The sequence below is a fragment of the Bombyx mandarina genome, chromosome 05, assembly GCF_030267445.1.
Source record: "Bombyx mandarina strain Sakado chromosome 05, ASM3026744v2".
NCBI lineage: Eukaryota > Metazoa > Arthropoda > Insecta > Lepidoptera > Bombycidae > Bombyx > Bombyx mandarina.
Window position 1 is genome coordinate 12,502,445 of NC_143212.1, and position 16,538 is coordinate 12,518,982.

The 16,538-nt window shown below is 34.6% G+C and overlaps 2 protein-coding genes and 1 long non-coding RNA gene across 11 annotated transcripts; 2 read left to right on the forward strand and 1 right to left on the reverse strand.

The window, feature by feature from the left end:
- The first annotated feature begins 61 nt into the window (after positions 1–61).
- LOC114251990 (uncharacterized) lies at positions 62–16,533 on the forward strand. 9 transcript variants are annotated; one of them, XM_089727774.1, is made up of 7 exons: positions 69–188; positions 9,373–9,459; positions 9,747–9,932; positions 11,103–11,232; positions 11,552–11,706; positions 14,464–14,568; positions 15,896–16,533. In XM_089727774.1, the coding sequence occupies exons 2-7, from the start codon at positions 9,421–9,423 to the stop codon at positions 16,052–16,054; spliced, it is 774 nt and encodes a 257-aa protein (XP_089583900.1). In that variant the 5' UTR covers positions 69–188; positions 9,373–9,420; the 3' UTR covers positions 16,055–16,533. The 9 variants fall into 9 exon arrangements, with proteins under 9 accessions (XP_089583905.1, XP_089583900.1, XP_089583901.1 ...); XM_089727775.1 differs by lacking the exon at positions 69–188 and adding an exon at positions 9,193–9,235; XM_028186452.2 differs by lacking the exon at positions 69–188 and adding an exon at positions 9,202–9,227.
- LOC149502996 (uncharacterized) lies at positions 2,650–4,155 on the forward strand. Its single transcript, XM_089727478.1, has one exon. It carries the CDS (start codon positions 2,650–2,652, stop codon positions 4,153–4,155), a length of 1,506 nt encoding a protein of 501 aa, XP_089583604.1.
- Positions 4,167–5,759, reverse strand: LOC149502997 (uncharacterized). Its single transcript, XR_016323162.1, has 2 exons — positions 5,307–5,759; positions 4,167–4,749 (listed from the first exon to the last, which is right to left on the reverse strand). It is a non-coding gene; the product is annotated as an uncharacterized LOC149502997 (long non-coding RNA).
- Positions 16,534–16,538: the final 5 nt, after the last annotated feature.

Consider the following 16,538-nt stretch of genomic DNA (forward strand, 5'->3'; position numbering starts at 1 on the left):
GATGCAAAAAAAAGCTTTATTACTGCTCTGTGCCCTTCATTATTACTTCAGGTTTAAAGTATTGATGTGTATAAATAATAGTGGCTTACTTATTAATTAGCATTTGTGAAAGTAAAGTACTGTTTGGATAAATGAAACAAAATTTTCGGATCGTATTTTTCAGATTCTCTCAAAAAATCTCCTGAAAAGTCAGTGAAATCTCATCAATTTTTTTTTTAATCTTAAAAAAACTTTATTAAAATCAGATTTATTTAATACCATGATCAATTTGATTTCATAGACCTTTATTTTGATTTCAGTTTGTTTGTTACGTTCCATTTTTCGAATAATAACACATATTTTCTAATAAACTCTTTGCAGGTTCTCTTTCATAGATAATAATTATCTTTGCCTGTGAACTTTAAACAAGACAAAAATATTTTGTACATAGCATAGAGTTACTATTCTAACGTACCGGTAAAATGGGGCGATTTGGGACAGATTCCAACTTTATGACCAATTTTAAGGTAGCTGTTGATGTATATAATGCTATATCAGGATCAAAATGATTGAGTCTTGGGGGCATCTTTGTTGTCCAATTTAAAACTATGCAACTAGCATTCCAGTTTAAGCAAAAAAAGCAAAAATAGGTGTAATCCCTATTTACCCGGAAATTGCGGTTAATTGGGACGAAATGAGAAATTTGCTAGGGTTGCTACTTGGTTTTAATTTATTTATTTATTTAGTTGCACCAGGGGGCGCAGCCCAATACGTTGGTCCGACCAGATCCGCACCGCTCTTGATTCCACGTTTCACAACGCCCTCCACACCGCCAGAGACAAGAATGGATGGAGAAAAATCGTGCGTGCGAAGGTGATACAAAAGGGTGGTCACGACCCTCAGCAATGAGGAATACGACGCAAGGAGGAGGAGTTGCACCAACAAAGTGATCATCAACTTGATTACATTTATTTACTTATGATTAATTTATATCTACTTGGGAAATCACTGGTGGTAGGACCTCTTGTGAGTCCGCACGGGTAGGTACCACCACCCCGCCTATTTCCGCCGTGAAGCAGTAATGCGTTTCGGTTCGAAGGGTGGGGTAGCCGTTGTAACTATACTGAGACCTTAGAACTTATATCTCGAGGTGGGTGGCGCATTTACGTTGTAGATGTCTATGGGCTCCAGTAACCACTTAACACCAGGTGGGCTGTGAGCTCGTCCATCCATCAAAGCAATAAAAAAAAAAAAAAAAAAAAAAGAAATGATCCGCGACAGATTTGTCCTGTAAGTTGTGAGAAAATTAAAAAAAACATCTATTTCATCACTTAAAATTAGTTCAGCGCAATCGGACAACTCCGAATTAATATTGACGGAGACCACGCTACCGTGGACATTATTGTAGTCCCAAAGGAGAGTAAGCACCTAAATTCGAACGAGTGGGCTTTCTTATAAACGGTTTATATTTCTTCATTCTTGGTAAGTACTTAGGGGCTGATATTTTTATCTGGGTTAAGAGATTAGGTGTGTCGGTTATTCCATGGATTAATCAGATGAATACCCCCACTCGGAACAAATATTAAATATTTTATTATGTATTACTTAGACATTTTTGTCCACATTGAGATTTCATTGTTCTTGTTACATGTCTGTGCAAAATCGACTTACTTATATTAAATTGCTTAGCTATTTCAACTAAAGACTTATTCCCAATTTCACAGGCTTCTATTGCTGTTTTTAATATTAAGGGATCATATCTCTTATAAGGCTTTGCACTCTTTGATACGTACACGCGAGGCATATCTAAAAATAGAAAACAATACGTAACTGATAATATAAATATTTATCAAACAATAAAATAACACATTGATAATTTTGAATAAAAGTTCTAGACAAAAACATCATGAATAAACCAGATTTTTACCAACAAATTTAAAAAATATTGTTCTAACTACATAGACAACCCTACAAATCTGTACCTATTTATACTTAGGTCGTTTCCATTTCACGTATTCTCATCCCAATTGACCCCTTTTTCGTTGTTATTTGTACCTAAGACGTCCCCAATATCCCCAAAAACAACAGATTTTTACATGTATTTTTATTTTATCAAATACATTAAAACCAATAACAATTGAGACTTACCTTTAATATATTATATGATGGTTCAAACACTAAATAACGTTTATAAATCACAGTCGTCTTCTATTATTATCAAATAAATAAAAGAGAGCAAAGTTTCTAGCACTAAAATAATTACCATCACAGAAAGTTAATTTGAAAGACGATTAGCAGCTATTATCATGCATATTCAGAGTTGTTTTGTGAACTTTCAACATTCTAATAATAAACTAGAAAAAACGGAAGATTTTGCAACGAATATAAAACTAATATTGAGCGTCGAAAGATTTTCCCGGTTTTTTCCCGATTCGCCTCTCAATCCCTAATCGCCCCATTTTACGGTACTTATTAACTCCATGGTAGAAAAAAAGCGCGGGAAACGTTCGAACTTGGCGGGCGCGGTTTTTAAATTTTTTTCAAATTAAATTGTAGATTTATTGTAATTAGTAATCAGAATAGTTCTAAGTTGTGAATTTTAGATTAGTGTTATTCCTATATTTATTATTTATCTTTTCTACGTAGGGTAAGTTTTTTCTGAATACTTTTATGAACGAGCCGCCAGACCCAGGGGGCACAGTGCCCCCTGTGGGAGCATTTGTTACAATTTCAAACGAATCTGGAATGGATTCCGACTGTTCGTCGGTATCCAAACGAAAATTAAAACGAAATTATCTTCATAGGATATGCAAGCAATGTAATAAGAGGAAAAGGAAACATAATAATGATGCATTAAAAAACACTGATTGTCATTGTAATGATGAGTTTATAAAGGTCCCCATGAATAATTTACCATCTTCTACTCCAGATAACGTAAATTCTCCTTCCCACGCTCCCACACAAATAGGCAGGACTAATTATGATTGCAATGATCGTGGCCCTTACATTGTGCATGTTCATAAAATACAGTCTGCGGAAGACGACGGCACCAATCTGCACCCTATTGTGTTCGGCAGGTTTTTAAAAAAAAATTCTTTTAAAAAAATTGTAAATGGCAGTTTGAAAAGGATAGGAAGAAACAAAATGTCTCTTTCTTTTCATAATTATTTAGACGCCAACAGCTTTCTCCAGTCAAATTGTTTATCTGAAAATAAGTTGAAAGCATATATACCCACCTTTAATATTACTAGAATGGGATTAGTAAGGGGAGTTCCAACTGAGTGGTCTCCCGAAGATATAAAGGAAAATACTAATATGCCTATGGGATGTGGTGATATAATTAAAGTCAGACGTTTAAATTATAAGGTAATTGTAAATAATGAACCAACTTGGAAACCCTCTCAAACAGTTGTATTGACATTTGACGGCCAAGTATTACCTAAACGTGTTTTTATGTGTTTTAACTCTTTACCTGTACAACTATATACTTACCCAACTATACAGTGCTATAACTGTTGTCATTTTGGCCACACAAAAACAAAATGCAGGTCCAAACCAAGATGCTATAAATGTGGACAAGGTCACACCGGTGATAGCTGTAATATTGAGGAAGATCAGGGCTCTTGCTGCTTATGTTCTGGGCTACATTTTGCGTCAAGCAAAAAATGCCCAGAATATATTAGGCAAAAAGAAATAAAAACTACCATGGCTGAAAACAACCTATCATACATGGAAGCATCAAAACTTCACCCAATAATAAATAAAACATATGCTGATATCTTAACATCCATTCCAAATAAAACTTTACAAACAGACAATACTATTGTACCCGGCTCACCCCCATCACGCATATTATCGTATAAAAAAACTGTTGTTACTAAACCACGAACCCCACCTAAACCTAATAAAGGTTATGACAGTGAAGCTCACAATTCAATTGTAAAGGATTACAACATGCCCGCACCCTCTAATGGTTGTGTATTACAAACCTCACCCAATGCTGACAAACAGAGTGAACAGAACTTAATAGACTTAATTACAACTTTAATTAAATTGTTATCTCAATCAAATTTAACCATACCGACCAACGCTGCTACTTTATTCAACCCTAACAATAATAATAATAGTCATAATGGACAGGATAGTTCAATGGAACTGCAGAAGTATCATAAGTAAAAAACATGAACTTGTACATATTGTAAATACTTTTAAACCTTTTATTCTTTCTTTATCTGAAACCTGGCTTAAGCCGAATTATACATTTAAAATCCCTGGCTACTCCTGTTTAAGGAATGACAGGGCTGATGGGTATGGCGGTGTGTGCCTTCTTGTCAGAAACTCTCATCTTATATCTCCTCTTCCTCTTCCTTCACACAGTGATGATTTTTCTATCATTGCTGCTATTGTTAATAATATTTGTTATGTTTCCGTTTATATTCCACATCCTTCTTTAAGAGTCTTTAGTGAAATTAGAAATATAATTTCACTTCTTCCTCATCCTTTCATGATTTTGGGTGATTTTAACTCTCATCACACATCTTGGGGTAGTTCCTTTTCTAATTGTTATGGACATGAATTGTTGGATATTTTAGACTCATATGATCTGTGTATCTTAAATACCGGATCCCCTACCCGGCTCACTAGGCCTGATGAAGCAATCAGTGCTATAGACCTGTCTATTTGTACTTCTAATTTAGCGTCTTTATTAACTTGGTCTACTTTGTCATCCACATTCAATAGTGATCACTATCCCATTGTTATTTCCTTTCCCTATAATAAACAAAATGAAGCATTAACATCAAAGCCGCGATTAAAACATAAAATCATTGATTCTCATTGGGACAAATATACTACATTAGTAGAAGAAACATTTCTTCAAGATACAAATACTTGTGATACGGACTATTTTAAATCTGTTTTATTACAAGCTGCTGATACTGTTTTTCCTAAGCGAAAGCCGCGCCATAATAAATTGTCATCACCACCATGGTGGGATGAAGAATGCACTAATGCTATATCTAGCCGGAGACTTGCTGAGAGGAACTATCGCATTAACATGTCATTGGAGAATTATGATGCACTGTTGGAGATAATGAAAGAGACAAGGAAGTTGTTTAAGAAAAAGAAGCTTGAGGGTTGGAGGAATTTTTGCAGTTCCTTGTCTCCTGAAACACATTCGTCAGTTCTTTGGCGAAACATCAAGAGATTTAGAACCGCTATAAATCCTTCGAGTGCGCTTCTCCTTCCTATTGTATTAGCCGATCAATTCCTCGACCGTTTGGCTCCTGCTTCTGTACCACACCAAGATTTAATTATCCGTTCCCTACCCGTTAAAACCAATAGCTTTTCTTCTTTAAATCTTCCTATTACTATGATCGAGCTGAAAGGAGTGTTAAACCACGTAAAGGACAGTGCTCCTGGGGAAGACGGGATACCATATTCCTTTTTATCACACATTGGTGAAAATGGCTTATGTCACTTTTTAAATTTAATAAACAAAGTAGTTTTGTCAGGTGACATTCCTTTATCTTGGCGAAGGCAAATAGTGCTGCCCTTTTTGAAACCAATTAAAACACAGTCTAATGTTGAGTCTTTTCGCCCAATAGTTTTATCATCGGTAATTACTAAAGTAGTTGAACATGTTATTAAAAATCGTCTTGAATGGTTCATTGAGAATAGTGAGCATCTCTCTCAGACACAGTTTGGTTTTAGAAAGGGGAAAAGTGTGGCAGATAGCTTGGGGATTTTTACTACTGATATACGTAATGCATTTTTAGACAAAAAATCCACAGTTGCTGCTTTCTTGGATATTAATTCTGCATACGATAACATTTTACTCCCCATTCTTAAACAAAAGCTGAATAATTTAAATGTCCCACACCTTTTAACTAACTTTATTTTTAATCTTCTTTCCGAGAGACAAATTATTCTGGACGTTGGAGTCCCGTATACACCAAGTAGATTGGTCTGGAAGGGGTTGCCGCAAGGTTCTGTACTAAGCCCTTTATTGTACAACATATATACACACGACTTAGAAAGGTCTGTTGGTGACAATGTTAGTATCCTACAGTATGCGGACGACTTGGTCATTTACGCCTCTGATGAATCTGTGACAAATGCTTGTGAGCATATTTCTTCATCTTTATCTTCTTTAAAAACTTGGATGGATACTAATGGCCTAGATTTATCTCCGTCAAAGAGTAGCTGCGTTATTTTTACCAAATCTCGAAATCCTCCCACACCTACTATTACTTATGATAATACACCTTTACCAAGCAAAAATCAAGTAAAGTTTTTAGGGGTTGTACTTGATGCAAAACTAACAGGTCTAGCCCATTGTGAGCTTGTAGTTTCAAAATGTGAACGGAATTTGAATATGCTCAGATGCCTACGTGGTGTCTGGTGGGGTGCTCATCCAGCTACTATGAAGTTGGTTTATAACGCCGCTATTAGAAGTATTTTAGATTTTGGTACTTTCTTTTTAGATCCTGGGAATGTGACAGGTTTTAAGAAATTGGACCTGATTCATTCTAAGGCATTAAGACTCATTACAGGTGCAATGAAATCCACTCCCGTTAATGCACTTCAAATAGAATGTTGCGATCCCCCTTTAAGATTTAGACGCCAGTATCTCTCTGACAGATTTATTTTCCGAATTGTTCAATTTTATAATCATCCTTTACCTTCCAAACTTGAATTATTGTCAGAGAAATTGTCTTCTACTAATAAGCCCTTTCCATGCCTAGTAAAAAGTTTTCAGAAATATAAATCGTTACAAGCTCCTACACATTCCTTTAAAGTCCTTCCTTTATTTAAAACTTCATATGATTCTCTTTCTACTATTTGTTTTTCTCTCAACATAGATAGGTCAGATTGTAATGTAAACACTACTTTTAACCATATTGTAAATACTAAATGGCCAAATTGGCATTACATATATACTGATGCATCCAAACATCCCACAGGGTGTGTTGGAGTAGGTGTATTTCATAACCAATATAATATAGTCCAAAAAATAAAATTACCACCAGAAACATCTATATTTACGGGAGAATGCTTCGGTCTTCTGAAAGCAATAGAATATGTTATAATTTTTAAACTCAATAAAAGTGTTATATTTACAGATTCACTTAGTTCTTTACAAAGCTTAGAAAATTTTTCCTTAAAACTGAATCCTTTCTTCCACATAACATTTGAATGTAAGAGAAAGTTGTTGCATTGCCAATTAAACAACTACACAGTCACTTTCTGCTGGATACCTAGCCACTGTGGCATCATAGGAAATGTGAGAGCTGACAGTTTGGCAAACGAGGCAACTGTGAGTGGCGATTTATATCCATACACGATTTTCGGACACGACCTGAATGCTTTACCTAGCATATATCTCCGTGATACATGGGATTTGAGCTGGAGAGAGAGCAGTCAGGTCAAGGGTCGCTTCCTCTACGCTATACAACCTTTAATCCCAAGAAAACCATGGTTTGCCAAACTATGTTTTAATAAAACTGCCACTTCGTCTTTAATCCGCATGCGTCTTGGACATATTTGCCTTCCGGTACATCTGCATAAACTTGGCATAGTATCTAGTGCTGCCTGTGAATGTGGTGAGAGTTACTGCGATATGAATCATGTTTTCTTTTCCTGTCCTTTATATGACCACTCTTTCCTATATGAATCTCTAATATCTCTCTCTATTCCTCTTCCTTCTAATATTTACTTACTTCTTAGAGATAATAGACCCTGTGTATATAGTGCATTAAATAAATTTATTATAAATAACAAGATTAAATTGTAGTTTAATATTATTTGTTTTCTTTTCTTATATATATTTTTTAGATATGAAATTATTCTGATTTGTTTTTGTATAATTCCCGGTACGATTTAATTATTTTAATTCGCGTTATACGTTTCCCTCGCTTTGTTGACAAAATGTAAAATACTTGACACTGGCCAAATGCACGAATGGTGCCGAGCCAAAATTAAGAAGAAGAAGAACTCCATGGTACATAGTTACATATCGTACCGGTAAAATGGGGCGATTAGGGATTGACAGGCGAATCGGGAAAAAACCGGGAAAATCTTTCGACGCTCAATATAAGTTTTATATTCGTTGCAAAATCTTCCATTTTTTGTAGTTTAATAGTAGAATGTTGAAAGTTCACAAAACAACTCTGAATATGCATGATAATAGCTGCTAACTTATAAAAAATCGCGTTTCAAATTAACTTCCTGTGGTGGTCATTATTTTAGTGCTAGAAACTTTGCTCTCTTTTATTTATTTGATAATAATAGAAGACGACTATGATTTATAAACGTTATTTAGTGTTTGAACCATCATATATATTAAAGGAAAGTCTCAGTTGTTATTGGTTTTAATGTATTTGATTAAATAAAAATACATGTAAAAATCTGTTGTTTTTGGGGATATTGGGGACGTCTTAGGTACAAATAACAACGAAAAAGGAGTCAATTGGGATGAGAATACGTGAAATGGAAACGACCTAAGTATAAATAGGTACATGTTTGTAGGGTTGTCTATGTAGTTATAACAATATTTTTTAAATTTGTTGGTAAAAATCTGGTTTATTCGAAGTGAAATTGGGAATAAGTCTTTATTTGAAATAGATAAGCAATTTAATATAAGTAAGTCGATTTTGCAGAGACATGTAACAAGATCAATGAAATCTCAAGGTGGACAAAAATGTCTAAGTAATACATAATAAAATATTTAATATTTTTTCAGAGTGGGAGTATTCATCTGATTAATCCATGGAATAACCGACACACCTAATCTCTTAACCCAGATAGAAATATCAGCACTGTCGATTGCACCTATAATTGAGGTGATGTCTGCCATGTACTTTTGTCAGTTTTTCAATTTTTTTTATTGATGATCACTTTGTTGGTGCAACTAAATAAATGAATAAATTAAAACTATATATAAAAATAAAAGTAGTGCCAACCCTAGGAAATTTCTCATTTCGTCCCAATTAACCGCAATTTTCGGGTAAATAGGGATTACACCTATTTTTGCATTTTTTGCTTAAACTGGAATGCTAGTTGCATAATTTTAAATTAGACAACAAAGATGCCCCCAAGACTCAATCATTTTGATCCTGATATAGCATTATATACATCAACAACTACCTTAAAATTGCTCATAAAGTTGGAATTTGTCCCTAATCGCCCCATTTTACGGTACCTACAATGTTTACTTATTTACATACAAAAAATATGTGTGTACGTAGGTAAATATGTATGTACATGTACAGTCAAAACCCGAGTAAAATAAAATAGTGTATGGAATGCAAATGCGTACATAAAATGTACTTAATACACCTAATATTCTATTAATTTCATTCGGCAGCTAAAGAATAATAACTTTGTTTGCAGCAAATGTGGTAATAACTCAGTACTGCCTTGATCCCTCAGAACCCGAAAATGTCCGATTCCGAGGTAGAAAACTCTGAGAGTGTCGGTGTAAGTGGAACTTATTGTATATTAATTTATTGTCTTATCAATATTATTATCTATCTATCCATGAGATAGAATTTAATAAAAACAAACAAATATTTTGGATTTTGCCATCATTTATAATGATAATATGAATGAACCAATTCATGACTTAAAAATACATATAACACTTAAACCAAAAGGGGACTTAATCAAATCTTAGAGTTAAAGAGATAACGTGTCTTTGTTTTTACTTGGAATGTTGACTTCATTAAAACATTGAATAGGAATTTAAATAAATCATTCAATCAAAGGTTTCAAGACCAACATTGGCACAAGTGCGAGCAGTAGTGGAATTTATGCAGAAACATCCAGATTTAGCTCATAAAAAATTAAGAGTGGGAATGGGACGTGGTAAATTTAAGAAAATCTGGATGGAGCTTGCAAAAACTGCCAATTCTGTTGGTGGAGCAGTCAAATCAAGCCAAGGATGGATTAAAGTAGGTGTCAAAATTATGTTAATTTATTTCCAGCTAAGGTGGTATATATACATGAAAGGAGTTCTCAATCAGTCAGTCAGTTCTTATCTAGGTGTTGTTGTTTATTGAACATCACTTGTGTCAATAGAAAATCTTGTTTTAAACAAAATTCCCAATAATGCATATAAATAGACTTGTTACTCCTGCCAAGAAAAATGTAATATAATGCATAGTTTACTATAAATTTTTGATAACTGAATGCTATATAACATGAAATGAAACTCCTAAAATTAAGAACACGATTAACACAACATGAAATCACAATAAACAAAGAATGCTGTATTGGTTTTGTGATTAGAAAATCAGTAAACAAGAAAATGTAATAATAATAGAGACTTTTGCAGTACAGTCATATTTTTATTAATTGGGGAATATATTCATAAAATTATTTTACCACATTTTAACTCAAACAAGTTAAACACATCTTTGTTTCGTAATCTTCAAAAAACTTTAGAATAGCTAATAAATTGTCATGAAGCACTAAAATACATTAAATTCAAAAGTCTAAACCAGAAATAACTTAGTTCTGGCTCTCCTTTTTCGGCACTATCTTTGTCAATCAGAAATAGAATTAGTAGAAATAAGAAACTTTCATTTTCTAAAAATAATAATTATACCTAATAAGTCAGGAGACCAGATTATGTTGTGTCAAAATATTTTTAGTTATACCCAAATAGCCAGATGACTCCATGATGTTACAAAAAAATATTATATTGAATTAATCACTTCTTTACACAGTTTTAAACAGTCATTTACATTTTTTTCATAGTTTCAACTTATTTTATTGCTTAGTAAATTTTGACATGCTTTAGTGTTATTAATGACATTTGGGAGTAGTCTCTTTTCTTGAAAAGAGACAAATGTTAAGTATTGATATCCTCACTGTGGAATCTATACCAACTTAATTTTGGCATAATGAAATAGTAACATAATCTATATAAAATGTAATTTACCTTAGACAGTCCATATATATCTCCCTGGAACATAATGAAACATACTGTACATAGGATTGCATAGCTACTAGCTATCAAATTGACTACTAGCTTATTTGTGCTCCACAACAGTCACAAAAGTATAAATAGTCCAGTGAAGATAATTTAAATTTAACATAATACAATTATCAAATTCTAGTATTGGGCAGACAAAAGAAGAAGTGTGATGATAAAAAAAAGACAAATCGAAGAAGGTAAACTAAGAGGACGCATTACAATAATGGAACAAAAGATATTAGACTTGTGTAACGAAAAGTCATTATCACCAAGTAAGAATATTTATTGAGTGTAATCATTATAAACCAATCTAACTTTAAGTTGTTGTGATAATGAGCTATGGTATGCAAATTCCACCATTATTTTAAGGAAATACTTGTCGACAACTTTCTTTTTTTTTACGCACTGGTTTCATGGATAAATATTACTACAGTTGAAATAGTATTACTTTACAAAAATAGACATCATGGATGGGTACCACTATCACCCTGTTTCTGAGCAAAAGAATCCTCTTAGGTGTGGCAACCTAAACTGATAGCATATTTTGTCTGCATTTCAAATACCTTACAAATACTCAGTATTTACTTACAGAAAAGAGAGGTAAAGTGAAAGAAGAGCCCTGCAATGGAGGCGATGGAGATTCCTTGGATGGTTTTTTGTCGAAAGATGAGGAATACGGTGATATAGAACACAAACATTCTGTTACAGAAAACGATGAGAGACATTTGAATATAATTGATAAATTGGTAAGTAATTTCTTATCATATAAAATCACTTCGTCTGAATTGATTGATCCAGTAAGGAATATATACTAATACGAGGGCGGCACTGAAAATTTCGGGAATTAACGAAGTGACACAACATTGCTATTTAAAAATGTATTTATTGCTTTTCGAAGTATTCTCCGCGAAATTTGACACATTTTTCCATACGATGGAACCAATCATTGAAGCAACCATTCCATTCGGAAGTTGGGGTCTCCAAAATGGCCGTTTTGTAGGCGTCCACAGCTTCTTCAGGTGATGAAAATCTCTGTCCACGCAATTTATTCTTTATTTTAGGGAAAGTATAGAAATCATTAGGGCTTAGGTCGGGGCTGTACGGCGGATGGTCTAATAATTCTATGTTTTCTTGCTCTAAAAACTCTTTTGTTCTGTGCGCGGTGTGAGAACTCGCATTGTCGTGATGGAGGATGATGCGGCGGTTGCAGTTCTCTTTACGGAGTTCAGAAACGACCTGTGGCAAAGAAATGCTAGCATACCATTCTGCATTAACCGTTCTTTGTCCCTCAAGAGGAATAGTCGTGACATGGCCGGTTTTGGAGACAAACGTGGCCACCATTTTTTTTGCAACACTCCGTGAACGAACAATTTTTGTTTGCTTTAACTCATTTTCGAACACCCAAACTCGTGACTGGTTTTTTGTTTCGGGTTCGTACGCGTATATCCAGGATTCGTCACCTGATACAATATTGTATACAGCATTTGAGGATCCTGCGCGGAATCTTTCGAGAGTTCTGACGCACCAAGTAACGCGAGCCGCTTTTTGCTCTTCACAGAGCGAATGCGGTATCCATCGGGAAAACAACTTTTTTACACCTAATTGTTCATGCAAGATTATTTGTATTTGACTCATGCCAATTTCTAAAGTTGCCTGAATTTCGCGGTATGTCACATGTCGATCTTCCTCAATCAGCTTACGCACAGCATCAACGTTTTCTTGGGTGACTGCAGTTTTTGGACGACCTTGACGGGGATCATCACTGAGCTTGACACGTCCACGTTGAAACTCAGCAAACCAGCGATAAATTGTGGTTTTGGATGGGGCTTCATCACCAAATGCAGAAATCATCCGGTCAACACACTGTTTTTGTGTTAAACCACTTCGAAAGTCATAATAAATCATCGCTCTTGAATTTTCTCGAGTCAATTCCATTTTCTCAACGACTAAACAAGTTTGACAAAACCTCGTGACAAGACCGAGAATCTTTTCTTTTTTTAAATAAATAAATAAAATAAAAAGATTTTAATATGACAGGAACAGTGGAAATATTCCATTCCCGATACTTTTAGTGCAGCCTAGTATATAAATCTACAGTGGTTTTTACGGATGTTCCTTTATAACTACCGAACCATGCATCTGATTGACTTGAAACTTGGTATCCATGTAGAAATTACATGTACTTAATGAAAAGGCCAATATTTATATGAGTGTTGGACTCCCTACACCAGTTGCGGTGTCGTTAATGATGAGAATCTTTGTGGGGGTGAGAAATAATAATGTTAATTTTAAATGCCCAGTGAAGCGGACGGGTACAGCTAGTAGTATATAATAGTTGTATGCCTGACTCTACCAGTAATTAAAGTAGCAGGTGCTATCTTTATTTCACAATACATTATTCCTTCATCGCGAAAATCTTATGGAGTTAAGTGCGTTTTTCCTAGAAGTAATTGGTATCTGCCTGTGTAACCTGTATAGTAGCCGGCAAACTTCTTGAGCATTTGTTGACGTAGTGGGGGTAAGTTTGCGCATGGTACACTCACGTGCAAAAACATTATTTACTCTACGTCATAATGCAATTAAATTATTAAAATCAACATATGTATTTATTTATATATTTATGAGAACATCAACAAAAAATATAGGTTAATAATTGTAATAATTTAATCTTGGGGTAAAATAGATATTCCTTCTATTAAGTCAAAACTAGAGCTGTTGCCAGGTCTTGGTTCAGTTGAAGCGAAGCAGGTATTTGTAAATTTTTTTTTCTTATCATAATCTTGACCATCATCATCACTGTTTTTATCACCCGAGTTGCTATCATCGTGATGAGTCGACATAGGGATCATTGGTGTAGTTTACAACTCGGTCGGTTCGGTCTACTTTTTTGTCTATAATTAATTATTTTTTGAAGTTATTCGATTCGTAGTAATCGAATGTAACTTTTTTCAATTACCAGCTTCCGATTATTTTCTGTTTTTTTTTTCCATCTGAAGCCTAGCTCTTTCATAATTCGTCGTAAACTTCATACCGAGCCATTAACATTTATGTCTTCTTTAAATTTTTCGAAGCCTTTCTACGGTACGGAGTTTCGCTGCTTGTTATGTAGTTATTATGATTACATCTTTTTATTACAGATTGAACGAAACTATCCATTCCGGTAACTTTCTTCTTCCCTGATCTTTTCTTACCCGGAGTCCGAAACACGGCGAGCAAGCCAGAGCCTTTAGCTTCGTTAATAATGCACCTAACAGTACTCACGGATGTTTTTGTTGCTTCCGAAGTCTGTTTTACTTTTTCCATATCATTCTTCCCCTGTTTTATAATGAAGCAATATACGTCGTACACAATTTTTCTACCCTTTCTTTTGAATACTACACCTTCTTTTGAATATTAGGTTAAGTCTATTCATGCCTTTTAAAATTGAATGTTAAAGGTATATCGTACCTGTTGAAGGGCTTTTGAATGTACTATGAATACTGTGTCTAATATTATTGTTATAGGTAGAAGTTATGAACCAGCAGGCAGCAGCAATGAACCAGTTAGCGCACACATCCCTTTGTAATTCTAAAGCGCTTGAACGAGTCGCTGAGGCTTCCCACATTCAAGTCAGTGTACTGTTTTGTTTTAATTACAATAAAAGCTCTTTATTCGCGGTGTATATGCTCCGTAAATATGCCGCTAATACCGAATCCGTGAATATGGAATGGTAATTTACATGTATGAGACTATAGGGATACGTTCCTAGGCTATTTCATTTAACAACATACTTTAGGCATATTTGAAATAAGGTCTAATTTACTTTTATATTAGTCCTTTTAACGACGCGTTCACAAAAGATATTCAGTTGGATATCTACATATTGGAAACCTTTTTATCAAGGTGTAAGTACCGATTAGGTCCGTGAATAAAGAAATCATCAGTCGCGAATATAGGAATTGGGTCGCATTCCGCATAAATCCGCGAATAGTGAAAACGCGAATGAAGGAAGCGCAAATAAGGAGCTTTTACTGTACATAAGTTGGTCAGATAGTTCATTTTAATTAATTCACGCTACATGTGAATATAAATCGTATCAAAGTAGTTCGAATTGCTCGCTATGTGGCGCCCATAGATATTACAACGTGAATGCCACCTTCCACCTTGCGACATAAGGTTGAAGTCTCATTGTTTAAACATTATGCTAAACATTCCACCCTTCAAAGAAGTATGTCGAACTCCTTTCGGAAACAGACAGGATGGCGGTGCCTACTTCTGCGTCTTTACAATACGCCCTACCAATAAATGTCGGCCAGAGTTGCCAGTACGCTGGTATAATAATCTCTTATGATTATTATACCAGCGTACTGGCAACTCTGCTGCCCTTTCACCCGAAAATTCCTTAATCGTTTTTTACGACACCCTCCGAAAGGGAAGGAAGGTGCGCTATCCAAGGCGGATAGATATCGAAACGTCTTTGTGATTAAATTGAGCATCCACCGCTTTTTATTCCATTGCCTATAATTATTGGTGCTGTATGGAAGTTGTATAGTAATAAGGTGACCAACTATTTTTTGTTAAAAAAGAGTACACTTTGCAAGTATTTCATAGGTGTTTCAAAACTTTATTTTCTTTTAAAAACATATTTTTCTTCAGAGTGGATTTTTTGGCTAAATGAGGATGTTCGTCTAATAATGTAGCCACATCCGAACAACTTTCATTTTGCATATTAAATTTAACTGTTAAGACGACAGATATTGTGTTTACAGAAAGTTGTCCAATAATCATTTCCTAGTGAAAATACCATTTCAACAGTAGCAGTAGTGCCTGAACAAAGGAAATTTTACTTTATTTTTATTCTACTATCAGTAAAATTGTATCGGAACTCTTTATAGAATAGAAATGATTCTGTTGTATTGTGCGTCAATTTTACGAATTTTATTTGAATTGTCTCAGCAGGCATTGGCTGTGGACAGATTAGCGAATACATTTGAAACGATCAGCGCGTCCGTGCAAGATGTTAGGAACGCGGTCATCGGAATAGACTACACGGTCAAGAGATGTTACCCCGTTATGACCTCGCAGCGAACAAACGCAAATATTATATTCGGTTGAGATTCGATATGCAAGAGACAATTAGCATCATACTGCGAACAAGATACCACTCGCTGAAATGTCAATGCGTGTAATTCGAGTTTCATCAATGCTGTCGGATATTTTGAAGTCTGATGAAAAGTTTGTGAATGTTACGAATTGCTTAAATTACGATTATTATATGAATTATTATATGAATTAACGTCCGTCTGGTGTAGTGGTAAGTGACATGGTCACTACACTAGGGGGTCGCGGGTTCGAATCCCGCCAAGGGAAGATATTTGTATGATAAATATAAATGTCTTTTCCAGGGTTATGGATGTATATTAAATATATGTATGTGTATAATAAAATTTTTTTAATTTTTTCAAATTTATTCATTTATTTCCGAAATCTGGTACCTGTAACACAAGTTCTTTACGAACTTATCACGGGACCAGTTAACGTGGCGTGATTGTTAGTAAAATATTTATATATTTAAATAAACAACTCTAATTATAGACTT

Excerpts from the sequence above, each read along its gene's own strand:
- LOC149502996 (XM_089727478.1), top strand. The coding sequence starts at position 2,650 with ATGAACGAGCCGCCAGACCCAGGGGGCACAGTGCCCCCTGTGGGAGCA.
- LOC114251990 (XM_089727774.1), top strand. The coding sequence starts at position 9,421 with ATGTCCGATTCCGAGGTAGAAAACTCTGAGAGTGTCGGT. Across the intron at positions 9,460-9,746 it reads AAAACTCTGAGAGTGTCGGT|GTTTCAAGACCAACATTGGC; the intron begins GTAAGTGGAACT and ends ATTCAATCAAAG. Across the intron at positions 11,707-14,463 it reads TGAATATAATTGATAAATTG|GTAGAAGTTATGAACCAGCA; the intron begins GTAAGTAATTTC and ends TTATTGTTATAG.